Below are 27,912 nucleotides of genomic sequence, written 5' to 3'. Positions count from 1 at the left end.
AGGAGTGTGTGTGGGCAGGGAGGAGGGGGTCGTTACTCTGTGCTTGCAGAGCGGAACTGAGGGGGAGCCGGGCAAGTGCGCTGACTTGCCCCTCGCCTGTCTGCTGGGGGCCGAGTGCTCTGGGCCCTTGGCCTTCATTTTACCAGCTCTTTGCACTTTTCCCCTCCCTGCCCTGTTTAGCTTGAACTAAGCGATAACAGAATCTCAGGGGGCCTGGAAGTATTGGCAGAAAAGTGTCCGAACCTCACGCATCTAAATTTAAGTGGCAACAAAATTAAAGACCTCAGCACAATAGAGCCACTGGTGAGTCATTTGGGTCCTTCCCCTCCACAGGGTGGGAGGGGGGAGGGATTGGTATCAGGGACTACTACTTTTACCTTTGTAGAGTATTGTTTTTCTGTCGTTCCCCCCTGCCCTATGTATCTTACTTTATTTGACTCTTGTTATGGGCCACGAGGTAGAGTTGGAGCTCATTTCTGCTTGGTCCATAGAGAAACGGAAGCCTAGAGACGCTCAGTGGCTTGAGCAAGGTCACACAGCCGAGTGGCGGTCGGGAGGCAAGGGTGGGTTCTGACCCTCACCTTGGGGCTTTCCTTCGTACAGCTTCTGCTCAGCTTTGGAAACCCAAGCTGTCATTTCTTAGAGCATGATTCCTTGTCCCTCGTTGGGGAGGGCGGAACCATCAGGAATTCTGCTGTCCCTGGAGTTGGCCACTTGTTTTCTCCTCCGATGGCTGGCCTGAGGCTGGTACCTTCGAATGGTGAGACAGTGCCCTGGATGGCACAGGATGGTATAGAATGAGAGCCTCAATGCCGGCCTTACTCTCCTAAGGGGCACAGAAGAGGGTGACTGACCCTTGGTCTCCAGTTCTCGGTGTGATGGTGACCGGGGCCTCATCTTCAAACAGCTGAACCTGCCTCACATTTCATGGATTTATTCGCCAGGAAGGGGCAAGGCTGGGTCAGAACAACAGTGTCTGCATTACTGCGTCTGAAGGATTGTGTTCCTCTGATTTCAGCTGTGTCATTGATTAACAGCGTTCTTGAAACAGAGAAATAATGTCGCATCTAATGAGCACATTTGCTGTAAACATACACGTAGGAACCGTCCCGCAAGCCACATACCTCAGAATCAGGGCCAGGTCGTGAGGCTGTTTTGCCAGCTTTGCCGCATTAGGACAAGTTGGGGCATCGCTCAGTTTGGGTTTGTAGGTTCTTGTGCACAGAGCACTCCTCACACTCTGGACACTCGAGGGTCGGCTTGATGGGCCAGCATGGCGGAAGCTGGTCCTTCTTCGTTAAGCTCAGACTTCTACCATAGGTGGCATGGAGGCCACTAAGAGATATGCTTCCCATAGACCTTCTTTTCAGGTCTTCCGCCAGCCTCCTATTTTGATCTACTTGGAAGCCCTGATTTAATGATTTCATAGGACAATCTTTGGAGTTCTGTATATGTGTATTTGGGGAGACGGGTATGGAGACCAAGTGTGTGTGTATATAAATCATTGTGATTTGGTTACCATTAAAGGTCAGACCTAGGCACACACAGATGCACGCACACAGAAACACACCCTATTCTCCCTGCACAGACCACGTGCCTTTCTGTAGCTTCTCCTTGGTGACCAGTGTGAGTGATGTGCTGTGCTCCCCTCTGCGGGATGAGAAGATGCTGGGGTTGTGCCCACCCACCCCACCCCGCCCAGGCCACAACTCCCTCCCTGCCCTTGACCTGTTGAGAATGACTTCTTGCTCTTGAGATCTTGAGAGCTGCTGGACTAGTAATCACTTCTGCCTTATCAGGGCTGTGAGGATAAACTGAGCCACTGCTACCTGGTGTGCTGTGTTAAGGGCCGTCATCCTCACCATCATTACTAATAGACCTTGTTAGTTTGTGCCACCTTTTCCGTTTCCCTCTGGCTCCCCAGTCATGGGGACAACAGCAAAGCTCTTGGCTGGAGCCTCAGGGGGAGCCACAGCTTAATTTGAAGCCAGTCACTGATGGGGCCAAAGCCATACTTGCAGACTTTGTTGCCATTGGATGAGGCCCTAAGGGGGCCTTTTCCAGTGGCGGGAACTGAGATCCATCCATCAGTGACTAGGCTGGGCAGAGCAAAGCCATTTTCTCCAACTGTTTCCCTGGGTTGTTTGCCCCCCCCCCCCCCCCCCCGTCCTCCACAACTCACTGTTGAACTTCATCTTTCTGCTTGCAGAAAAAGTTAGAAAACCTCAAGAGCTTAGACCTTTTCAATTGTGAGGTAACCAACCTGAACGACTACCGAGAAAACGTGTTCAAGCTCCTCCCGCAGCTCACGTATCTCGATGGCTACGACCGGGACGACAAGGAGGCCCCTGACTCGGACGCCGAGGGCTACGTGGAGGGCCTGGATGACGATGAGGAGGATGAGGACGGTGGGTGCTGGGGGGGTGGATAGGGGCAGGCTGGTGGTCTCCTTTGCACAGCTGTGGAGGGAAGGGGGGCTGCTTTGTTAACCATGGTCCCTGATCTTGCTCACGGAGTCTAGAACCGCAGAGAAGCATCCTGAGTCTCCCTGATGGCATGGTAACGACTTGAGAAGCATCTAACTGAACCCTACTGTCAGGTTTTTCTTCTTTTTCCAGAGGCCCCTGGAATGAGATCCTACAGTGTCTCTGTAGTATGCCCCTGGGCTCAATTCCCACCCCCCAGTAGTGGGGAAGATGGGGTGTGGCTTGAGGGTACCATTCATCTAGGTCTCCCTAATGGAGAGGAGGGCAGGAGCTGGAGAGGGTGTGGAGCCCCCTGGTGGCTGCAGGACACAGGACCTCCAGGGTGCAGGTGTAAGGGAGTGAGGAGGGGTTGGGAGATGGAGGAGGCTTGCAGGGGCTGTGCTGAGCACCCTGGTAGTGAAGTGAGGGTGAGTGTGAGCCAGCAGGGCCTACAGGGAGGAAGGAAGGAAGAAAAGAGAGGGCCACCTCCCGCTGTCCCCTTCCCATGTGCTAACACAGTGCGGCCTCCCTACAGGGCTTCATGGCCACAGTAACCATGAGAAAGGAGACATTTCGCCCATAATCCACACACAAGATTTTTTGTTTTTCCTTGTTAGGTTGGAGTGTTTTGCAAGATACTCACACATGTGTTCACCCAACGGGAAGGGCCCAGGTTTCTAGGCCCACCTCGGTGGCTAACTTGATGAGTGACCTTGAACAAGTCACTTCTCCCCTCAAGGACTCGGATTTTCACCTTTAAAGCCAGGAGTTTGGTAGATGCTCTTTCCAAGTGAATAAGCGTCTTGGCTTCTGTAAGCCCTGTGACTTGGTCCTTTGATCCCGTAATTGCTCTGTGGTCTGAGCCTCCACAAGGGATCTCTGCTTTTGTAAAAGCTGGGAGGGGAGGGCTTGTCTTTTGGATTACTTCCAGATGTGTTGAGTCCTATTGGAGCATCCCTGGTGTGGGCACCGGTGGGTATGAGAGGGTCCTGGGCCCCACCAAAGACTGTGCCGGGCCCACGAGCCTGGGTTTGTGCTGTGAGGGAGACCAGCTCACCCCCAGTTCCCCTGTCCCCGTTTCTGCCGCACAGAGGAAGAGTATGATGAAGATGCTCAGGTAGTGGAAGATGAGGAGGATGAAGAGGAGGAGGAGGAAGGAGAAGAGGAGGACGTGAGTGGAGAAGAGGAGGTAAGGGGCTGGGCAGGGGCACCATCTCCCAGGGTCCACCTGCCTTACTGCCTCTTCGCAGTTGTATGTTAATTCAGGTATTTACTCTGTGCTTAGAGTCTGCTAGGGAAAACCAAAGACTACCTTGGTAGTCTGTGCCAGTGGTAGGGTAAGACACTGCTGGGTGCCAAATGACAGTGACCAGGGTCCCTGGCGCATGTGGAAATAATGCTTTTATGCTGACACCCCAGTTTCTTAACAAGACCTATGCATGTCTGTGAGAGTTACTACAGCCCAGTCTGGGGGGTGGGGGAGTGAGCCCAGCTCTGCCACTTGCTGGCTGTGCGTCCCTGGATAAGTTCCTTAACCTTTCTGAGACTCTTTCCTCATCTGTCGAATAGGTATTGTTTTGCATCTCGGTTGTTAATAGGGATCAACTCAGTGAATTCTTAAGAGGATATAATAATTTGTAAACCAAAACTCGAGAACAGTGTTTGACCACTTGCTGTTTTAGGCCTTTATACCCTTCAGGGTTCTCGGTTCTGTGTGCTAGGTCTTGTGTTTAGGTGTTTGGAGTCTCCCTCTAGCAGATCATGTTCATGACTTGTTGGAATTCTAAGTCAGCTCTTGCTAATTACAAAGGTTAGACCTCGAGAGGCTTAAAGTGACAACAGCGCAGACAAGGGACCTGCCTCTTTCCCCACTCCCCGCCCCCCCACGCCTCCCCACCCCCTGATTTGCCATCTCTATCCATTAAGAGTGCAGACACCTGCCTGCCACACACAGACCCGCTTGGGCTGGATCTCTGCCCACCCCCATGCTTGGGAGAGTCCGGTCAAGGCAAACAGAAAAAAGCCACTGTGATCAGCCTGGTTCCTGTCTTGTTCAGCTGCTGAGTTTTCCTTCTCCCTAAGTGTGGGCCACTAGGCTCAGTTCTAAAGAATATTGCGCGTTTTTAAAAAATAAAGACTTAGAGAAACAGGTCCCCCCAGGACAGGGCAGTAGGTCTGGTTGGCTAATGGATTTCTCATCTTGCACTTCCTGTCACAGGAGACACAGTGTGCAGGGGTTTCTTTGGGGGTGGGGTATTGGGGATTTTTTGGTTTTCTTTTGTTTTTGGAATGTTTTTTTTGTTTTATTTTGTTTTGTTTTTTTGGTAATCTCATTGACCATCTGCAGAGTCCCAGTTTCCAGCGAAGGAGAGCTTATACACAGACCCCCCCAAAAAAAAGTCTTAGCAAACAGACTGATTAAAGAACTATTTGGTGACATTATAAAAGGGTATTCCCTTGACAAAAAGAAGTCTATCACCACGTTCTTTTTTTGTTTTTTTTTTTTTTTTAAGATTTTATTTTACTGGGTGTCTGGGTGGATCAGTGGGTTAAAGCCTCTGCCTTCAGCTCAGGTCATGATCTCAGGGTTGTGGGATCAAGCCCCACATCAGGCTCTCTGCTTGGTGGGGAGCCTGCTTCCCCCTCTTTCTCTGCCTGCCTCTCTGCCTACTTGTGATCTCAGTCTCTCAAATAAATAAATAAAATCTTTAAAAAAAAAAAAAAGATTTTATTTTATTTTATTTATTTATTTGACAGAGATCACAAGTAGGCAGAGAGGCAGGCAGAGGTTGGTGGGGGCTCCCCACCAAGCAGAGAACCCGATGCGGGGCTTGATCCCAGGACTCTGGGATCATGACCTGAGCTGAAGGCAGAGGCTTTAACCCACTGAGCCACCCAGGCGCCCCCACCAAGTTCTTTTTAAACAACAAGTTGCCTTATGCTTTAGGAATGGTGTTTGGCCTGCAGATATTCAACTAGCAGGGGACTGCAGGAACAGCTTAAGGCAGCGGTCCTGTATTGAGAATGAGTTCATACACCTTGCCGACTCTGAAGGAGCTGGGAATGCTATCCTTAGGGGGCCTTTACCCTCCCCTCCAAGGGATCCACGTGTGCAGAGTGGTAGACGGGCTGGGTAGGGCAAGGTTGAGCTTGCCCACGGAATCTGGATTTGCTAAAACTGGGGTCTTCCCTCGAAGGCAGAACTGTTCTGAAGCCAAACGAAAAGCTGGCTGGCTTTGCAGGACCGAGTTGGCGTGGGGAGCTTTTTCTCTGGAGAGCACACACTCAGGAAGGCGTGCCTGAGTTACAGGGACTCGGGGTCAGAAATTCTGAGCCTGGGTTTACAGCTCCTATGTGTAGTGTGGGTATTTTCTGGACAAGGGGTTCCGGGCTTTGTCAGATTCTTAATGGGCTCCTTGAGGCAAGGGGACCTCTGCTCTGGATCCATCCTGAGGTTACAGGTTCTTGTGGGGCTCTGAGAGGCAGGGGCAGCCTCCACTTTTTTTCTCCCATGGTCCAGGGAAGTGCCTTCCTCAGCATGTCCCTGGGAAGGAGGCACCCCTAATGTCCGCCATCCATCTTCTTTCCTAGGAGGATGAAGAGGGTTATAACGACGGGGAAGTAGATGATGAGGAAGACGAAGAAGAAGTTGGTGGTATGGCAGCATTTTTACTCTCGGCGGGTAGCGGCCTGGCCCCCTCATTTGGCAGAGTAGACGGCAAAGGCCCAGAGGACCCAACCGTCTGAGGCTCCTGGGGCCTCCCTGTCTTGGCAGATTCCCCATCTCAGATTTGCCAGGGGCGGCAAACCTTCCCAGATGCGTGGTCCCCTGGCTTCCCGGCAGGTGGGTTGAGTCAGGGGCAGGATCAGTGTTTTAACCTAAATGCCTTTTCCTTCCTCTTCCAGAAGAAGAAAGGGGTCAGAAGCGAAAACGAGAACCTGAAGATGAGGGAGAAGACGACGACTAAGTGGAATAACCTATTTTGAAAAATTCCTATTGTGATTTGACTGTTTTTACCCATTACCCCCCCCCCCGAAATCCCGCCCCCCGAAACTTATTTTTTTCTGATTGTAACGTTGCTGTGGGAACGAGAGGGGAAAAGTGTACTGGGGGTTGTTGGGGGGGAGGGAGGGCGGGAGGGGGTGGAATAAAATACTATTTTTACTGCCACTCTTTATTTTTTTTCCCCTACTTTTTCTTTGTGTCTGGTTTTGTCCCTGTAAATGCGATAGCTGAGTACACACCGAGTGAGCATTTGTTCCTTACTCTCAAAGAGGACGGTTTGGAGGGCTCTCACACTTCCTGGTATTTCCCGAGTCTCTGGAATCGGTTGGAAGGTCATGGCTGGCCTCCGTTTTTGGTTTCTTAAAAGCCCGGGAGGGCCTGAGCACCAGCCGGCATCTTACCTCTTATTCGGGTTCCCGTGATTCCTGCATTTCTTGGGCCTTCTAGAGGCATCCAACGCCCTGGTTTGTAAATAGCAACCGAAAGGCGTATTTTGGCACTGGTTGGGGGACATTCCCCGTCTCTCATTTCTTTCCTCCTTCACAGATGGTGGTGGGCTTTGCTCTCCGAAGAAGACTCTGAGGTCACTCTTCAGAGTTAGGAGCTGGAGAGCTGAAAACAGCAGGCTTAGGAGTTAGTAAAATGGAGTTGGTAATTCTAATTAAAAGAGAAGAAGCAAACCCTCAAACGTCAACCTCTTTAAAAGATTTAAAAAACAAAACAACAAAAAAAAACCGTGTCCTATCTTGTTCTGTAAAATATTAGAACGCTTTGTTTTATGAAAATGACAAGACAATTCCTCCACGTGTACTTCTGTGCTTAGACCATTTTTACAGACCTGAGCACAGGAGACACTGCTGCATGTCGGCTGGGTTTTTTTTTCATACACCCGAGCACGGAAAAACTAACGCAAAATTGTATTTTCTTACCTAGTGGAAATCTGAAATGACTGCAAATTCCTGGTGAATGTACAGGTTTGCTTTCATGTCCCTCTTCTGGATTGCTTTAGAAGTGACGTGTGATTTCCTAGCCCGTGTTTCATCTGTATAAAAGAACATCTGCACCGGTTTCTCTCCTACCCCTCAGAAGAGCCAAACTTTTGAGTTTTATGTCTGTTTGTCATTGATAAATTTCAATAAATCTTTTTATACAATTTTTTTGGGGGTGGCTTCTTTGAGTCCAACAGGGTCATCAGTCTTTCTAAGATGCATTCCAGATAAGCTGCTAGCTGATGGGGCGGGGGAGGGAAGCTTAGCACAGGTTATCTGATCAAATAGCTTCTTTCCAGGGCAGGTAACCTGATGCCTGAGTTTTGGATGCCTTGGCTCCCAAAACAAGGTTGGGTGGTGTGCTGTCCTCGTCGAGAGTTTCGTCATCAGCATAAAACCCCAGAAAGATGTAAAGATACAAAAAATTACTCAAACACCAAAATGATCACCAAAAATTTTGTTAGGCCAACTTTGAGACCTTATTTTGAATTCTCTTACGGTTTTGTTCAGACTCTGGAGAAAGGACATGTGCTTGAAGATCTCGGGAACGTATAAAACAAATCTACTCCTTTTTGACTTACCATGATGATGGTCGTTTCTCTTATCTCTGAAGAGTTCAAAAGCCTGTGTCTTCAATGATGAAGTAGCAGTTCGTTCACTGTTCGGACTTGCTGAATGCTAACCACGTGTCTAGAGAAACATTTGGGTTATTTCCCACTTCTCACTACAGTGAGTGTTCTGTTAAGACATTTTGTGGGGGTTTTTTTTGTACAAATGCTTAAAAGTAGGGTCCTTGAACAAAAGTTGACATTGCTGAGGCTTAGGTGCAAGGTTCTGTGTTTTGCAGAAGGGTTATACCAATGTACTATGGTAGTGAATGCACATACACATACGTTCATTCTCAGCCCTACAGCCTCGAACCCCACAGCGAGGGCTAGTTCTGTGCGGTTCCCACAGAATAAGGTGCTTCTTGAGGGGAGAATGATGGACCCACTCTTCTGGGTGCAGGATGAAGAGAAGGCTTCCCAGGGCCAGGTGCTGTGCTCTACCCTAGGGCAGCAAGGAGGAGCCAGGAAAAGAACATAGGAGTGGAGTGGAATCAAGAGACTGGCAGACCCAGCCCTGGATTTTCTGGCCCTGACTCCTTTGGAGGTTTTGGGGGTTAGTCGACTCGTAGTTCTGGACCTACATGCTATAAAACATAATGGATGGTGATGAACAGGTTAGTGCTGATGGGATTAAGAGAACAGGCTATCAATCATACAACGCATTCACACCAATCCTCGAGGAAAAGGATTACTGTGCCCATTTTACAGATGAGGGAAACTGAGGTCAAGTGACAGGGAGGTGAGAAGTGATGGAGCTGGCCTGAATCCCCATTTGTTGGGGCTATTTCCATTTCATGAATGGCAAGGAAGAAGAGGAAGCTCAGTGCAAGGGGGAGAGCCAGGAAAAGCCGATCTATTGAACTGGCTGTGTACCTGGTGCCAGGCTTTATCTGCAGCATCTCGGTCATTTTACAGAATCCTCATAGCCACGCAGGGAAATGCCATCCTCCTTGTTCTACCGGTGGCTCAGAGGGATCGGCCCAAGGTCCTGCAGCTGGAAAAGAGCAGCAAGCAGCACCAGTAATAAGCTATGGAGGTTTGTTTCCAGAGTCAGCCCTCTTTCCTTACCCCCAAGTGCCAGCAACCTCCTCCCCCAAACTGGGACCACCCATATGGGCCAGCTATGTTCATGCAGTTCCTCCCCCTTCACCATGAGGGTGTGGCGGGCAGAGCTTGAGTGCTGGCAGAGCTTGAGTGCATGGACCCTTGAGAGGGGAGGACTGTTAGAAATCACCGGGTCATCAATAGTCCCATTGGATGGAAGAGGAAGGCCATGGCAAAGCCAACCTGGAAAGCAGGACCCCTGTTCCCGGGTGGCTGCCTCATACCCACAACGTCACTGTGGTCGCAGGGAGGCCCGCTACTGTGGGAAGTGGGATAGCATCTCCTGGGAAGAACAGCCAGGCCTTTGGCTGACAGGATGTAGCAAGCACCAGGCACATCGTGGGTTCCGTGTGGCTTTGGAGAGCATCCTATGTTTTTAAAGATGCGTGGTGCGTGTGTGGGGGGGGGGGGTGGCTTCCCCATTGTGTCTCCCATTGATTATCCAGGGAACCTGTGCACATTTCCTGATGGAGAACTGTCCTTGGAAAGAGAATAATGATGGTGATGATTCTAGATTATGAGCTGCCCCGTGCCCTGTGCTTTATATCTATGGTCTCCCTGAATCCTTGCATAGATCTTGTAGAGTCAGAGTTCAAGGAGACAACTAACCCGGCTAGTCAGTGGCAGTTAAGCCTCAAACTTACGTCCTAATGTGAGAGACCCCATTCCTATCCACTGTGTTAAAAGAGCCAGGCATGAGGGAAGGGGGTGGGGGGCGGCGGTGATGAGCAGTTCCGTTTTTCTCATTTGCTGACTTGCAAAGGCTGTTTTTATCCTTGTTCAGAAACTCATTGTTCGTGGTTGGAAGGATTCCCACTGTGGGTCCCTAAGAAGCAGCTTTGCACAATGGTGGCCCTGAGTCCTTGCACCAGCCCTTAGATAGGCCCCTGTGGCAGGCTGGGCCCCCGGGTGAGTGAACAGGGCCGAGGAGAGGGTGGGAGATGGTGGCACGGAGGAGAGCAGGTCAGGCCAAATCAGGGGGCGCCATGCGTATGCAGGGGAGAGACAAGAAAGACTCCAACCTGAGGGGACTTGTGTAGCCTTGCTGACTAACAGTGACAGGAAGCTGATGTAGGAGACATCTATGGAGTTGGGTCTGGCAACAACACTCTGGGGTCCCCCAGAGGGACTCACATGGATATGGAACCTGAGGTTCAAGTGGGACTACCCTCTCCAGTTTCTGGGATGACCCAGTCCTGGCCATTTAGTGTATTCTGAACTTAGACCATAGTGGCCAGTACAAGGAAGGGCCTGGAACCCAATCTGGTTAAGTGAAGCTTGGTCCTTGGAATTTGGAAAGTGAGAAACTTCCTGTTGGAGCTTTGGAGCTGGGAAGTCGGAGACCTGGAGTTGTAGAGGTACACACATCCCTTGGAGAGAGCCTCTGGGTCATTCCATCTCAGCCTGGAAAAGACCTGACCCACTACGATGGAGTGAAGACACCAGCATATATTTAAAACTTGTCTGTTGGACATCGTACATCGTTTTGCTTGTTTCTCATCCAGTAGAGTCATTCTTACCCCATTTCAAAGACTGAACACATACAAATGCTTGATAAATATTAGCCGCTTAGTGCCAGACGCAACAATAAATGCCTTCTAGAAGTCAGCCTGGTGTTTTCCCCAATGTCCTGATAAGAATCCCTGGGGCTTTTCAGACGACCAGGCCTCACCCCCTGGGAATTTTGGTTCAGTAGCTCTGGATCGAGGCCTGGGAATGTGTGTGTTAACAAGTACCCAGAGGATTCTCATCACTGGGGACCTCTGGGGAGTGCTGTGTCAAACCCACTTCCTACAATGGCCTGGTCAGGAAGGCGTGGCCATGCTCAGTTCACGCTGAGAAAGTGGGGATCAGAGTAAGATGAAGTAACCCGCCCAAGCTACCACAGGGCAATGGGCAGAACTGGGATTCGAACCCAGGTCTCTGCGACTTTCACACATGTTACAGAAAGAGAAGGACACTAACTGCTGTGTAGCTCACAGGTTGTGAGGCGACCAGAAAGATGGAAAGAACATTGCAAAGTGGGAGGCCGTCATTGGTATAGAGAAGAGAAGGATGGGGGCTCCTGCCTAGCTCAGTGGGAAGAACCGCACCTCTTAATGTCAGGGTTCATGATTTTGAGCCCCATGTTGGGTGTAGAGAGCACTAAAAAAATAAGTAAACTTAACAAAGAGAGAGAGAGAGAGATGCCAGTTTTATGAAAAAGAGGCCCAAGCAACCCAAATACTTTCTGTAACAAGCAGAAAACAAAATCTTAAAAACCACTTGGTAATTAAGATAATCTGTGTGGATGGTTTCTCATCCCCCTCGAAAAACTCACATGCAACAAAATTCACTCTTTGCACCGACTGCCACGGTCAGGGTGCAGTTTATGCAAGGTGTTAGGTGTTAAAAAAAACGAATTTGTGTTCTCAGGGCAGCCTCCATCTTGCTGACCGCCTTCTGCAGTGTGAGGCATCTTGGCCAGGCTCAGGAGGGCCAGGAGGCCTGGGTCCCCATCCTCGTTCTGCCCTGAGACCACCTGGCCCGGGGAAGGCAGACATGTGGCCTTTAGGAGCTATTGGAAGAGCAGAGCCGAGTAAGTGACCTCTAACAGCCTTGGTCAAGGGTTTGTTGTGATTGTCTTTCCCTCTTGACTTGAGCCTCCCCCTGCCCCCAATCAACTACCCATCATGCCTCTTAGTCATGGCATTGCCTGCCCAGACTCCGAGGCACCGACCAGAAGGTCAAGGTGGGAGAAACAGCCTTGCTGCTGAGACAGGTGCACTCTGGTGAGCAAAACAGGTTTCTGAGGCCTCACAACACAGACAGATGCCAGGTCTATACACACCCAGCACTGCACGGGTAACCCAGCTGAGCCAATCAGGAGTTCAGGAGAAACACAATCTGTACGGAGGCCTCGCTGTGTGCCCAGAGTCTGCCGCCTGTGACCTCACTCCATCCTCACAGTGCGATTGTCTTTGATGTGCTCTTCCCATTTTCCAGATGAAGAGACTGAGGTTCAAGGACATCTTGGAACTCGCTTGCGATCACACAGCAAGGATGGCCCCCACTGGTAGGAGAACCCGGTAGGCTTCCCGGCCCCAAGGCTGGAGATGTTTCCTCCGTACTCAGCCCCATGCCGCTGACAAGAGCTGCAGCAAGATTCGTCTGCTCCAAATCTTGCTTTGACTAATTTCACACCTTTCCCCAGGAATCTAGCTCTTGTGCCCAGCACGGTCCTCCCACTCTGCTCTGCGGTTCTCCAGACTCCTAAGTCTGTGACAAAACCAGTCTCTCCAGAGTCGCTGGGAACAGATGTCTACAACAAAAATGATCTGGACCTCAGGAACAAGGAGACTGGGACTCTACCTCTGGAGAGAGGGACACTGGATGTCTTGAAGGAGCAACAGCAGCTCCTTCCCCTGCTTGAAAACCAAAGAAGAGGCAGCACAGACAGGGTCCTCATCCCGGGCTGGAGCTGGGAGGCCCTGGGACCTGGGACGGGCCACCTCTCTGCATAGTCTCCATCCCAAAAGTATCCAGAGGGGCCAAGCCCATGTATGTGTTGACAGGAATGATCCAGAAGAGAAGGTACATGAAATGAAGAGTGTCTCGGAGAAGATCAAGATGCAGGGAATCCTGGTTAGCCTCTGGTGGAGGAAAAGCCACTTCCTCCTCTGTCGCTGGGAGAGAAAGGAGAGGCTGTGATGCAGGAGGGTGGGTAGACTGGGTGGAGAGAGGGTGGCAGAGTTCCTGTCTGCTCTTGAAGGAACTAGGAAGCAAGCTGGTCAGTGGAGTTTGGGGGCAGAGGGGGCAGAATGGGAGTGAGGGTTTGAAGAGGAATGAGAAGGTTGTGAGACAGTTGCTGGGGAAGGTGGGGAAACAGCGCCCCACACCCGCACACTGTGAAGTCTGGGAGGAGCCAGTGCCCATTTACCTGCAACGGGGGACCCACGACTATAAAGGAAGATTAGCCAGCAGGCGTCAGGGTGGTAGACAGTTGGGTTTCATTAGTGGGATGATTATAATGCGTAAGGCGTGGGACACGGAAGATGGGGTGTTTGGGAGATTGTCAGGACCGACCAGAAATTCCAAGTCGGCTAAGGAGGGAAGTGAGTCATGATTGATAGTGAGAAAGCAGGAGCTCTGTAGATTGGAGAACTGCCAGGCTGGAAGGATTGTTGGGATGGGACCACCAAGGCAGGTGAGCTGCAGTGCGAGGAGGCAGCCATCAGAGGGAAGGTCAAGGACTGGGTGGTGGAGGGTGGGTGTCTGAGTGAGATGGAAGAGCAGATCTTCACTGGGGACGAGAAGATGACAGAGCTGAGAGGCCAAGGCATCGGAGGGTTTATCTGCGAGGTCACGGGAGTTACTAAGAATGGTAACAGGAGGGACGCCTGGGTGGTTCAGTAGGTTAAGCATCTGCCTTTGGCTCAGGTCATGATCCCAAGTCCTGGGATCGAGTCCCACATCAGGGTCCCTGCTCTGCAGGTAGCCTGTTTCTCCCTCTGCCTGCTGCCCTCCTCCAGCACCCCCCACCCCCGCTTGTGCTCTCTCTGATAAATGAGTAAAATCTTAAAAAAAAAAAAAAAAAAAGAAGGAATGATAACAAGAATCATAAGAGGAAAAGAGATGTGGAACCACCTCCCTGACAAGGAGGCACATGACAGCAAGGAAGAGACAGTCATAACTGTTTAAAGGAGGAGGAAGGAGAGACAGAGTGGTGATGGAGCACGAGGAAAAAGTCCCCAGTTCCAGGCTTGGGGACCCCTCAAGGAGGGGGGTGGGTTCGGACCAGGTTTGAGTTAGGACAAGGGAGGAGGTCCCTCAGCTGTTTACTGATGGACAGTACAAGGTTGCAGAAGGTGTGCGGAGGTGAAAAAGGGGAAGACCAGCCCTCCTTCCTCTTCAGACTTCTTCCGTGTATCTTCATGGCTAGAGCCGGCAAAAGGACCAGGTCTTTTCCATTCTGGTGCTAGTGGGCCACCATGGACGCTTGTGCAGGCTGTCTGCTGCCTCAGACTCTTTGGAGCTTGCTGGCTTCTCCTCCCAGGCTGCCGACCCCCTACGACCCCAAACGCCCGACTTCTCTGTCCTACCCAAGTACAGGTGGTCGGCTCTGCCCCTTGTCTTAGGTCCACTCCCTTCCAGAACAGTCCCAGCAAGAGCTGGTGATAGACTTTCAACTGGCCAAATATCTAAGCCAGATCTCACACGCCTTGGGCTGGCATTCCAGACTTCATCTCTGGGATTCCGATGGCAGGCAGGACAGCCAGAAACACCATCCCAGCCCAACCCTCTGGGCCCTAGCCCCTCATGGACGACCTAACAAACAATTCGGAGAATTACAGCAAAGGCTACTTCATTACTTGGATATGATGGTGGCTCTGGGGCCTGGGCCATTCAGTGGACTCTGCTGCTGTCTGGACATCACGCCTTCCCTTCCCAGGCAAAAATGTGCTGCCCCGGTGGGCTAGTCACTGGCACTAGGAGACCCCACCATAAGGCTGCTGCCCGGCCTCAATCATCTGGCCAGGGGGCTCCTACTGTGTGGAAAGAGCTGCCTGGGCCCCCTCTCTCAGGAGGGGCTGTGGGCAAGCAAAGCGCTTGAAGGTTTTAAAAGTTGTCAGAGGAATCGAGTTTCCGAGTTTTGTCGCTCATGCTTCGTGCACCCCAGATCCTCCATGGGCGTCTGTCATAGAACCTGCCTTTGCCCACTTCTGTGGACCCTATCCAGATTCCAAGAGTTCTTGGCCTGGATTGGCCCCTGGAAGTCTCTTTGATCTCCATAATTTAGGTTCCTGACAGCCCTTTTCCTCCTGACCACCTCCAGGCTATGCCATTCAATGTGTCTTAGAAGACACAGGGCCCTCATGGCAAGAGACCTTAAGTAGGATAAACTGATGGTTCTGTTGATACTGGGGAGCCAAATTCTCCCCTACAGGTCAGTATTTCATAAAATGGTCCACACCACAGGAAATAATTGAAAAAGCAAGTATTGACCACCATGCCAGCCATGGTCGGAGGTGCTGACTGGGACTACAAAGTTTAGGGAGGCGTACCTTCTCCCTGATTTCAAGATGGCGGACTGAGGCACCATCTGAATTTGAGCTGTCCCTTGAAATTGTGTGGCGACAAATGAAATTTTGCCCAATTTGATCAGTAGCTACCCAAACTGATAATTCTTAAAACTGTATCAGCATGGAAAAAGGCTTGTGACAAACGGACCAAGTTTCCAGCTGACCAGGAGGAAAAAAGGAAAAATGTTCTATAATTATTACACAAAATTTTAAAAAGAAACCCCAGAAAACTAATCAATATGCACACAAATAAGAAAAATAGGTTGTTTATTGCCATATGAAAAAGATGACATGCTCCATAATTCAATAAGAACAAAAAACCCAATTAAACAAATGAGTAAAATAAAGATCTCTGAACAGAGCATTTTTCAAAGGAAGAGACAAAGAGCCTATAAGCACACGAAAAAATACCTCACATCATTAGCTATCGGGGGAACGAGTTATCACTCACACCCCTCGGGACAGCTAAAATTAAAAAGACTGACAACAACAAAAATTGGTGTGGAACAACCAGACTCTCCTTTATGCTCGATGGGTGTCTAAGACGGTTCAGCCTCTTCGGAAAAAGTTCTGCAACTTCTTTAAGTTTTAAAATCGTATACCTATCCTCAAATCTAGCAATTCCATGCCTAGTTATTTACCCAGCAGAAATGAATCATGCACACAATAAGACTTGTGCAAGAACGTTGACAGCATCTTTGCAATAGCCCCCAAATGGACACAATTCTAATGTCCAACAAGAGGTGAATAAAGAAACAAACAAAAATAAAGAAACAAAGAATAAAAAAATTGCGTAATGGAATACTCCCCACCAATAAAAATAGATGAATTGCTGATATACACAACAACTCAGAAGAGTATCAGAGCTATCATGCTAACCAAAACCAAGCTAGACACAAAAGAGTACAGACTGTGTGAGGCCACTTACATGAAATTTAGTAACAAGCAAAACTAATTTATAGGAGTAGAAGTCAAACACTGGCTTGCCTCTGGGGCATGGAACTGGGGATTGACTGGAAAGGGGCATCAGGAACTATCTGGGGTGATGGGATTATTCTATATCTTGATTAGAGTCTGGGTTTCAAACATGTGTACATTTGTCAGAGTTCATCAAACAGAAGATTGGTGTATTTCACTGTACGTAAATTTTAACTGGAAAAATTAAGAACCGAAAGTAAATATTGAACTTTAGCTAATGATATGCATGCTGAAGTTTTCAGAAATGAAGGGCACTGATTTCCGCAAATTATTTTTAAATGCATAAAAAAATAAGATGGATTGATGGATATGTGATAAAGTAAATATAGCAAAAATGTTAATTATAGAAGCTAAGTGGTAAATATATGAGGTTCCAATGCACAATTTTTTCAGGTTTTCTGTATGTAGAAAAATTTCAGGATGGAAAGAATGATGTGAAGATAGCATGCAAAACAAAGATATATTACAGAATTAACATTATAGATTATTTTAAATCACCTGAAACATTAACTTTATATTTTGTATTCAATAAAAATGCTTTAACATAATTCTGTACTGCCAAAGTGTAAAAAAAAAAAGCTTATTATAGTAACTTTGGACTATGCAGAATAGAAACAAAAATTTCTTTTTTTGGAACAAAAATTTTTAAATCTGTATTCCCATGACCCATAGAAAATCAGTTAACAACCTATTTGTATATTTTCTTACTAAACATATCTCCAACATTTCCCTGTCATTAAATATCCTTGAAAATGTGATTTTTAGATAGTAGTACATTTCATTGTATGTATGTACTATATATAAATTGTTAATCATTCCCTATTGTTAAATGTTGGCTTGTTTCCAGGTTTTTCTACTGCAAACAAAGCAAGGGTGAACATTATGGTACATACATCTTTGACCACATTTTGGTTTTTCTTTAGGATGGATTCTTTGCAGCTGGGTTACTAGGTCAAAAGTTAGGAATATTTTTTACATGTAATACTAGCAAATTGCTTTCCAGAAGGGTTATACCAATTTACATATATCAGTAGTATGTAAGACTGTTTTTTTCTCCTGCAACTTCATCACCTTTGAATATTTTTTTTATTTAGTTTTTTTTTTCTTTGGCCAATTTCATAGGAGATTGTATCTTATTATAATTTTAATTTGTAATCCTTTGAATACTATTAAACAATTCTTTCCCCAAATTTTTATTAGTGATTTGTATTTCTTCTCTGAATTAACATCTGCATCCTTTCCCTATTGTTCTGGGGAGATTTTTTACTATATTTAAATTTATGTATTAAAACTTCTTAAAAATATTTGTATTAAAGCTTTTTGTAAAGTGAGTTTATTAATCCCATACCTTATGTATTTGCTACAGATATTTTTTCCTGGTTATTGAATTTTATTTATTTTTAAAGATTTGTATTTATTTATTTGACAGACAGAGATCACAAGTAGGCAGAGAGGCAGGCAGAGAGAAAGGAGGAAACAGGCTCCCTGCTGAGCAGAAAGCGATGCGATGGGAGGCTCAGGTTTGATAGCAGGACCTTGGGATCATGACCTGAGCTAAAGACAGAGGCTTAACCCACTGAGCCACCCAGGTGCCCCTTTGAATATTTTTTAATTGAACTTTTTATTTTGAAATAATTGTGGATTCACATGTACTTGCAAAAAATAATGCAAAGAAATTCTGTACACCCTTCACCCAGTTTCCCCTGATGGCAAGATCTTGCAAAATTATAGTTCGATATTCATCACAAAGATTTTTTTTTTTAAGATTTTATTTATTTATTTGACAGACAGAGATCACAAGTAGGCAGAGAGGCAGGCAGAGAGAGAGAGGGGGAAGCAGGCTCCCTGCTGAGCAGAGAGCCCGATGCGGGCCTCGATCCCAGGACCCTGAGATCATGACCTGAGCTGAAGACAGCGGCTTAACCCACTGAGCCACCCAGGCGCCCTCATCACAAAGATATTAACATGGACAGTCAATCCCCAGGACACTTCCAGCCACAAAGATCCCTCCTCTATACCTACTTCCCTCCTGACCCCAATCCCTCCTTAAATCTGACAACCACGATTCTGTCCTCCATTTCTATAATTCTGTTATTTGAAGAATGTTATGTGAATGAAATACTATAATATGTAACCATTTGGAGTTGTCTGTTTTCACTCAGTGTAATTCTCTGGAGATCAATCTCAGTTGTTGCCATATCAATAACTTGCTCCTTTTTAGTTCTCAGTAGTGTTCCACGATGCAGAGATCACAGTTTAACCATTCCCCCCATTCTAGGACATCTGGGTTGTTTCCAGTTTCTGGCTATCATCAATGAAGTGGCCATAAGCACTCACATACAGGTTTCTATTGGACATAAGTCTTAATTTCTTTGGGATAAATGCCTCGGAGTGCATAACTGGATTGCATGGTAGTTTGCATGGTTAGATCTCAGAGAAAGTGCCGAACCCTTTCCCAGAAAGGCCATCCCATTTTACATTTCCACCAGAATTGTATAAATAGTCCAGTTTCTTGAACTCTCGACCCTGAGATCAAGAGTCACATGCTCAACCGACCAAGTGAGCCGAGCACCCTGGTTTTGTCACTATTTTTTATTTTAGAAAATTCTGATAGGTGTAATGAGGTATCTCCTGGTGGATTTAATTTGCACTCCCCTAATAATTAATGATGTTAATCATCTTCTTATGTGCTTGTTTGCCATCACTTTAACCTCTTTGGTGACGTATCTTTTCTAACGAAATGGCTTCTCTTTTCTATTTTTTAAGATTTTATTTATTTATTTGGGAGAGAAGGAGATAGTGAGAGGGAACACAAGCAGGGAGGAGAGGGAGAAGAAGGCTCCCCACTGAGCAGGGAGCCTGATGCGGGGCTCAACCCCAGGAGCCTGGTATCGTGACCTGAGCTGAAGGCAGACACTTAACCAACTGAGCCACCCCAGTGCCCCAATTCTGCCAAACATTTAAAGAATTAACACCAAAGCTTCTCAAACTCATCCAAAAAATAGAAGAGTAGAGAACACTCCCAAACTCATATTACCAGCACAGCATCACCCTGGTACCAAAGCCAAATAAAGACACCAGGAGAAGAGAAAACTACAGGCTGTGATGAACATTTTCTGAATAAAATTATATAGAACTGGTGTTAATTCTTTAACATATGAATTCAATTCCCTTGTAGTGTAGGGCTACTCAAGTTACCTATGCCATAGTAAGTGAATTGTGGCAGCTTGTGGTTTTTGAGGACTTGGTTTTTTCCATCTAAGTGGGCAAACTTATGTGTGTACATTCGTCCAGAGTGGCACCTTTGTTTCTTTTTAAGCTCGACAGGGTCTGCAGCTGTATCCTCACATTCGTTCCTGATATTGGTCATTCCCATGTTCTCTCACTTTTTCTTTTCTTCTTCTGTCTTCCTAATTTTGTCAATTTTACTGGTCTTTTCAAAGACCCAGCTCTTTGTTTCGCTGATTTTTCTCTATTGTTTTTCTGCTTTCAATCTCATTGGTTTCACGACTCGACTCGTCTTTCTTACGTCCTTCTTGCTTTGAGTTTGTTTTGTTCTTTTTCTAGGTTCTTGCTTGACATAAGGTTTTAGATCGCTCATCTGGGATTTTCCCTCTTTTCAAATGTATGCATGGAGTGCTTAAATTTCCCTCTCTGCGCTGTTTTACCTGCATTCCACAAATTTCGGTTTGTTTTATTTTCATTTGAATTCAGTTCAATGTATTTTTTTTTTAATTTCTCTCGTATGATCTTCTTTGACCTGTGGATTTTTATAGTCACATTTTGTTTAGTTTCCGATTGTTTGAAAATTTCACCGGTACCTTTTCTTTATCTATTTTGATTCCATTGTGGTTCAAAGAGCAAACTCGAAATGCCTTTAATTCTTAGATTTGTGGAGGCTTGTTTGACTGCCCAGTATGTGGCCTATCCTGGTATATCTCGATATGGGCTCCATGAGTGCTTGAAAAGAATGTCTGCCCTGCTGTTTTTGGTGGAATGTTCTAAAAATGTCCATAAGGTCCCCCTGCGTATTGAGTTTTTCTCTAACCTTACTCATCTGTAGGCTCATTCGATCAGTTGTTGAGAAAGGTGTATTGCTGTCTTCAACACCAAGGGTGAATACGTCTATTTCTCCACTACGTCTATCGGTTTTTGCTTCACATATTTTGCAGTATTGTGGTTGGTGAGCACCCACTTTGGACTGCTATGCTTTCTTGGTAGATAGGTCCCATTATCATTGCGTAATGTTCCTGATAAAATTCTTAAACTCTGAGGTCCAATTTATCTGATAAGAATATAAACCCTCCTGCTTTTTTTTTAAAATTGATACTTGCACGGGAGCTATATTTTATTTTTTCTAAATTAAGATGTTTTAAAGATTTTTTTAATTTATTTGATAAAGAGAGAGCACAAGCAAGCAGGGGGAGGGGCAGAAGGAGAGAGAATCTCCCGTAGACTCCCACTGAGGGCGGATCTCATGACCTCGAGATCATGACCTTAGCTGAACTCAAGAGTCAGATGCTTAACTGACCAAGCCACCGAGGGCCTCTCCCTTTTTCTTTTATTAAGTTTTTTTTTTTTTTAAAGATTTTATTTATTTAATTGACAGACAGACAGAGATCACAAGTAGGCAGAGAGGCAGGCAGAGAGAGGAGGAAGCAGGCTCCCCACTGAGCAGAGAGCCCGATGCAGGGCTCGATCCCAGGACCCTGGGATCATGACCTGAGCCGAAGGCGGAGTCTTTAACCCACCAAGCCACTCAGGCGCCCCTTTTTTATTAAGTTTTAAGTTTTAATTCCAGTATAGTTAACATATAGTATTATATTAGTTTCAAGTGTACAATACAGTGATTCAACAATTTCAGACAACACCCAGTGCTCTTCACAACAAACACCCTCCTTAGTCCCCATCACCTATTTCATCCATCCCCTCACTCCTCCACCTGCTCATAATCATCTGTTTGTTTTCTATAGTTAAGGGTCTGTTTCTTGGTTTGTCTCTCTCTTTTTTCCCTCCTTTGTTCATTTGTATTTTTCTTAAATCCCACATATGAGTGAAGTCATCGGGCCTTTTTCTTTCTCCATCTGGCTTATTTGACTTAGCATTATACACTCTAGCTCCACCCACATTGTTGCAAATGACAAGATTTTTTTTTTATGGCTGAGTAATAGTCCATGTATACATATACCATAACTTCTTTATCCATTCATCAGTCAATGGACACAGACTGCTTCCATAATTTGGCTATTGTACATAATGCTGCTCTAAGCATGCATCACTCTGAATCAGTGCGTTTGTATTTTTTTGAGTAAATACCCAGTAGTGTGATTGCTGGATTACAGGGTAATTCCATTTTTAACTTTTTGGGGAACCTCCATACTATCTCCCGCAGTGGCTACACCAGCTTGCATTCCCACCAACAGTGCATGTGTGTTCCTTCTTCTCCACATCCTCTCCAACACTTGTTGTTTCTTATTTTTTGTTTTTTTTTTAAATATTTTATTTATTTATTTGACAGAGAGAGATTACAAGTAGGCAGAGAGGCAGGCAGAGAGAGAGAGGAGGAAGCAGGCTCCCTGCCGAGCAGAGAGGCCTATGTGGGACTCGATCCCAGGACCCTGAGCTGAAGGCAGCGGCTTAACCCACTGAGCCACCCACCCAGGCTCCCCTGTTTCTTGTATTTTTGATGTCAGCCCTTCCAACAGGTGCGAGGTGCTCCCTCATTGTAGCTGTGATTTGCATTTCCCTGGTGATGAATGATGCTGAGCATCTTCTCATGTGTCTTTCGGCCATCTGGATGTCTTCTTTGGAGAAATGTCTGTTCATGTCTTCTGCCCATTTCTTAAATTGGATGATTTGGTTTGGGGGTGTTGAGTTCACAAGTTCTTCATATATTTTGGATACTAACCCTTTATCGGAGATGTCGTTTGCAAATATCTTCTCCCTTTCAGTAGGTTGCCTTTTAGTTTTGTTGATTGTTTCCTTCTCTGTGCAGAAGCTTCTTATTTTGATATTTTTTTATAGTAGTTTATTTTTGCTTTTGTTTCCCTTGCTACAGGAGAACCCTCCAGAGAGAAGTTGGCCAATGTCAATGTCAGAGAAATTATTGCCTGTGTTCTCTTCTGGGATTTTTATGATTTCAGGTCTCACATTTAGGTCCTCAATCCCCTTTGAATTTACCTTTGTATACGATGTCAGCCAGTGGTCCTGTTCCATTCTTTTGCGTGTAGCCATTACATGGGAGCCATTCTTTCTAAAGATCTTCTTTAAAATGGAAAATGGGTGATGACAATTCTAATTAAATACCTGTACAAAAATATAGTGAACTCTTAGTTGTGCATAATGCAAAGAATCTAAAAGTGCAAAGACGAGGTAGCATTGCGGAATTCACTTACTTTACTCCCTACATGCCGTCTTTTGGGTGAACAAATTAATACAAAAAATAGAAATGCATCCTAATAACTCTGATATGCCGATTCGAAGCTGGCTTATACCAATCCTTGCAGAACTTATGCCAAAGAGCAGAAGTACTGTCAGGACTCTTCTAATTTCTATTTTGTAGGACTAATTCTCTCCTGCCTCAAGAATTTCGCTGAATTCCCTCAGGCCTCACAAGAACAGACCATCATAAATATAGAATTTTAATCTTATTTCCAAATGAGATTATACGCAGAGCCACAGAAACACACCAACAAACTGAGAGAAGATATTCATCCAGTGCCTTCAAACCTGTGGCCCTTGCCTGGACCACACTGCTGATCATGTGCTATGAGTAAATATTTTTATAAACTCTGTAATTATCTTCTAATTAATCTTCTAACAACTACCTTTCGTTATTTCTGCTTTTTTTATGTTCAAAGGACTGATTTAAAAATGTGTATGTTTTAAATATGCCATAATTTTGTGGCCCCATCTGGGCATTTCTTCATTTTATAGCTTTACCAGGAATTCTAAAAAAATGGCATTTGCTAGATGCCTGGGTGGCTCTGTCAGTTAAACATCTGTCTTCAGCTTAGGTCATAATGCCAGGGTTGTGGGATGGAGCCCCACATCAGACTCTGCTCAGCGGGGAGTCTAATTCTCCCTATCCCTCTGCTCCCCCTGTTCCTGCTCTCTCTCTTAAAAAAAGGCATTTGCTGAGGTCTCTTCTGATGGCTTAGGGAATCTACAGCAAGCCCTGAGTCCTTTGAGTACAGTATGCCCTGATCTAGGAATACTAGAATCATATTAGCTGATTCTTTAGGACTTTATCTAGAAAGAAACAGAATCCAGGTATTCTAGCCTCAAGCTAGAAAAATAGCATGTGGAAAGACTGACATTGGAAGGATGGCTGCCTTCTACCCAGCCCCCGAAGCATCTGGGTGGGGTGCTGAACTACCAACTCTACTGTTTAACAAAACCAAGATGGGGGTGCCTGGGTGGCTCAATTGGTTACACGACTGCCTTGGGCTCAGGTCATGATCCCAGGGTCCTTGGATAGAGCCCCATGTAGGGCTCCCTGCTAAGCCGGGAGTCTGCTTCTCCCTTTCCCTCTGCCTGCAGCTCTCCCTGCTTGTGCTCTGTCTCTCTCTCTCAAATAAATAAAAAAATCCCAAAATGTATCATGTCATGTACTTATTTATTTTTATTTATTTATTTATTTTTAAATAGGCTCCATGTGCCACATGGGACTTGAACTCAGGACCCTGTGATTGAGTGTCGGAGCCAGCCAGGCACCTGCCCCCATCATATCCTTCATTTACGTACTAGCAGGCAAGCTTCAAAAACTAAATACAGGGCGCCTGGGTGGCTCAGTGGGTTAAAGCCTCTGCCTTTGGCTCAGGTCATGATCTCAGGGTCCTGAGATTGAGCCTTGCTTAGGGCTCTCTGCTCAGCGGGGAGCCTGCTTCCTCCTCCCTCTCTCTCTGCCTGCCTCTCTGACTGCTTGTGATCTCTGTCAAATAAATGAATAAAATCTTAAAAAAAAATACAAATTAAAAGGAAACGTTTTATGTCTTTGCTGGAAAGCCAAGGAGTTTCTAAAATTTACTTTACAGCTGAGGCCACAACTGTGTCATATCAATACAAGGCAATCCAAGTCCCCATCCTTAAAGGTAGGATTCTGGGGGGAAGCCTAGATTTTCAAGAGATTCAGATTGTCTGAATTATGATGGAGAAAACTGTCAGGCAAGTCAAGGGCTCCATACACTGGACGTCATATTGAGTTAAAAGACTTTAAGAAATCAATACACAACACAGCTGATGTTTGCGTGACTCCATTGTTCACCAGCTGGAACCAAGCGGTCAAAGGGCGGGACGATGCATGGTTATGGGCCACCATCTTGTATCGGCATGGTCTGACAGAGCTATGGATGCATGTTAGGATAGGACACAAGCCTTGAAATCACGGTATCTGTGATGAAGATTGATGGTTTTCCCTTGCTCCTCTAATATCAATAAAACAAAAGTCCTTCTGAGGCTTAAAAGATAGAAATGGATAGCGAAATCTGATTCACAGGATACTTAGGACCACTTCTCTCCCGCCACGGTGTATTAATTTAAAGCGAAGGTAAAATTGTCATTGCACTCAGTTTAAAGGGGGTAATACACTGCCAGGAGTCAAAAATCAAACAAAAAGGTAGAAGAAGGAAGTTTTGTTTCCCACCCCCTCCCCAGTTGCTCAGCTCCTGCCTACTACCCTACTGATACACTTGTAACTGCTTCTTTGACGTCTTCTAAGATGCCAATTTGCAAATATGAGTAGATCATTATAACCCCCTCTTTTTATACAAAAGACAGCATAAAGAATGCTAAAAGCATGACTCCTGAAGCCAGAGCCCAGTTCCTCAACCCATTAGTTGTGTGGCTTTAAGCAAGTTTCATGACCTCTTAGTGCCTCAGTTTCCTCTTCTGTATAATGAAGACAATACTAGTATCTGTCTTATATGGTAACAGGATTAGATGAGCAAATACAGGTAAGAAGCATTTAGGGCAGAGCCTGGCTCTCGGGGAGTCCTCTCTATAGGACACGTGGTGCTGTCATCACAGGGAGGTGTGGTATCAGGATTCTAAGGTCATGGACTCTGGAGCAGGACGGCCCAAGGTCAAATCTCATCTCCTTACCTGTAAAGTGTAGAAGAGAATAGTACTTATCCTCCCAGGGTTGTGGTGAGGCTGAAACAAAGGATGCCTTGGGCCTGGTAAGCACTACTATGTTTCATCAGATCCAAGACTCCATGGATTGTGAGACATCGTTATTTCATGGACAATGAAAGAAAAACCATTCCAATTAAATTATGACATGCCTTTGACTATAACGCATCCTTGTTTCAAAAATGTTTAACAAAGTGAAAAAAATGCACATTTTAGAATTGATGAAATGTGGGCTTCAAGTGTTAGCTATTATACTCTTGTTTTCACCTAAAAAATACATCTGGGATATTGTTCTTTATTGGTATAAAGACAGCTTCTCTCCTTTTAAAAAAGAGGGCTGTATAGTAATCCATTGTGTGGGTGAGCCATCAATTACTTTACCGTCTCCTGTTAGTTTCCCGTCTATGGCTGCTACAAACAATCCCGCAATGAATAACCTTGTAGATATGTCCTTTGGCAAGTCTGTTCGCATGTCTGTAGGATCAGTTCCCAGAATCGGCACTGCTGGATGAAGGAGCACAGGTATTTGAAATTTTGGCAGGTGTTCTAAGCTCCAGTTTAAATTTCCAGGCTGCTTCACACCAACTCAAACTCAGGAATGTCTGAGAAGGATAGATCTGAAATCAAAGTCCCAGAGTGGAATTGGAAGAGTGTCACCACAGAGGTAAGGGAGGAAGGACATTCCTGTATATTCTTGGTGGCTGTGCAAATTAGTCAGGCTTCTCGAAAGGCATTTTGGTCAATCTCTTAGATCCGACTTCTAGGAAGCTACCTTTCAGAAATACCAGCACCGGTTGCGAAGGTGCAGATAATACTAAGGGCAATTGGGATGTGCAGGTGAACTGATGTTAACGTGTCTGATGGGCAGAGCACTGCGAGGTAGGGGCTCTGCTTGCCAGCTTTCAAGATTCAAAGGCTTGAGACCCAGAGCAGGTAACTCCAGCAGCTGAGACAGGGCTGGACCTGAGCAGCCCATTACAACTCTTGTGCTCTTAAGCGTCATACAAGTACCCTATCTGGAAGTTGTAGAAACATATCTGAGAAGCCTGGAGTTCCCAAAGTAGTTAGTTTATATTGTTACAAACCCGCACTGTGGGAGACGGTGTGACCGTGATAATGAATGAAGTAAATCTTCGTATACAACAACCCTAACCTATGTCCATCCTGCATTGTCTTGTTAAAAACAATGAAAAGGGAGTCCGCTGGGCAGTTTGCATGGCACGAGTACATTTCGATATATGTGATTGTGGGATGTATCGATCAGATGGTGGACAGATAGACAGATATTAAAAGGTCTGGAAGGATAATTAAACAATTAAGGATATTCGCTCTAACCACCCCTGGGTGTGAGAGAGGAGAAGGGAAGGGGGAACTTCGCTTTGTACACTTGCAAATTATTTGAATCTTTTCTATGAAGCCTGTGTTCTTATACCAGATTTGTTATTGGCTTAGAAAGGCATTTCATTCCAGATTCCTGACATTTGACTTCATTCCTGCACCAACATCGTCAGAAACACCCAAAATGACTGTATGTGAAGGGGCATGTGGCCACTGTGAAAAAAAAGAACCAACCCACATTCAGGAGTAAATAGCACTGAGCTGCACGACTGTATTCCTGGGCGATAACTGGGCACGATCGCTTACTAAAGTCACTTACCAAATATGAATGTTTTTAAATAATTAAGATATAGTTTAGTTTTCTTTTTAGCAAGACTTCTAAGTTTTTACTCCCTAGAATCTTATCAAGCCGATTTGAAACTCTTTAAAGGAAAGTTTAAGATATTTTTCACGAGGATGTGCGGGGTGCCTATGAGCGATCCTTTAAAAAGGAATCCCTTTTCTGAAAGGTGCAGTCCTGGCTGAGATGGTGGAGGAGGCCTGGGTGCACACTGGTGAGGGGGTAGTCATTGCTGATGTTGGGAGTAGTCATTGCTGATGTTGGGAGAGCAAGGCGTGGCTGTCCCAGAGGGAGGCGGTCTGGCTCCAGGACAGCCCTGTGCCCCTGAGCACCTCTCTGAGGCTGGTGCTGGGTCAGCTCAGGCTTCTGGGAAGAGAGATGGGCTCTTGAGCTTTCCAGAAAGGAGGAGTGTCATGGAAAAATGATGGTTTGATCTTTGGAAAAGAGCATTTGAGATGGTGTAAAGGGAATGTCTAAGGAATCAGCTCTGTCCCAGGAAAGCAGAGAAAGGAGTAAAGTTTCATCTTCTCATTAAGAAGTGTGCTCGTTAAAAAAAAAAAAAAAAAAAAAAAGAAGTGTGTTCTGATGTCTCAGCAGGAAGAATGTTTCAGGATACCCGACCCTCCGGCCTTGCATATCTTCAGACTCTGGATGGAGCGTCTGTCTGGCAGGGGGTCCTAATTTTGCAAGCCCGCCTTCTTCCTTCCTTTTCTCTCTCTCTCTCATTCTTTACCTGAGTTTTCTGGAATATTTGGAAATTTTTTTCAGGAGTGAAAGTTTGACCTCCTCCTTTATGGTTAATCTGAAAATGTGGTTTCCTGTATCTCGGGGACCCCACTTTACTGCCCTAAAATTCAGTCTCCTGTTTATTATTCTGTGAGATAATTATG

At 46.0% G+C, this 27,912-nt stretch overlaps 1 protein-coding gene across 1 annotated transcript in view; it reads left to right on the top strand.

Moving 5' to 3' along the window:
- The window catches only part of ANP32A (acidic nuclear phosphoprotein 32 family member A), a 37,556-nt gene extending 29,930 nt beyond the window's left edge, over positions 1-7,626 (top strand). The window contains exons 3-7 of the mRNA XM_059180931.1: positions 181-303; positions 2,210-2,408; positions 3,557-3,654; positions 6,057-6,120; positions 6,372-7,626. Coding sequence (XP_059036914.1) covers positions 181-303; positions 2,210-2,408; positions 3,557-3,654; positions 6,057-6,120; positions 6,372-6,433 — 546 coding nt within the window. The 3' untranslated portion in view covers positions 6,434-7,626. The remainder of the gene's footprint in view (positions 1-180; positions 304-2,209; positions 2,409-3,556; positions 3,655-6,056; positions 6,121-6,371) is intronic.
- The last annotated feature ends 20,286 nt before the right edge of the window (positions 7,627-27,912 follow it).

The sequence above is a fragment of the Mustela lutreola genome, chromosome 7, assembly GCF_030435805.1.
Source record: "Mustela lutreola isolate mMusLut2 chromosome 7, mMusLut2.pri, whole genome shotgun sequence".
In the NCBI taxonomy this organism is placed as follows: domain Eukaryota; kingdom Metazoa; phylum Chordata; class Mammalia; order Carnivora; family Mustelidae; genus Mustela; species Mustela lutreola.
This window is presented reverse-complemented; position numbering and strand designations above follow the sequence as displayed.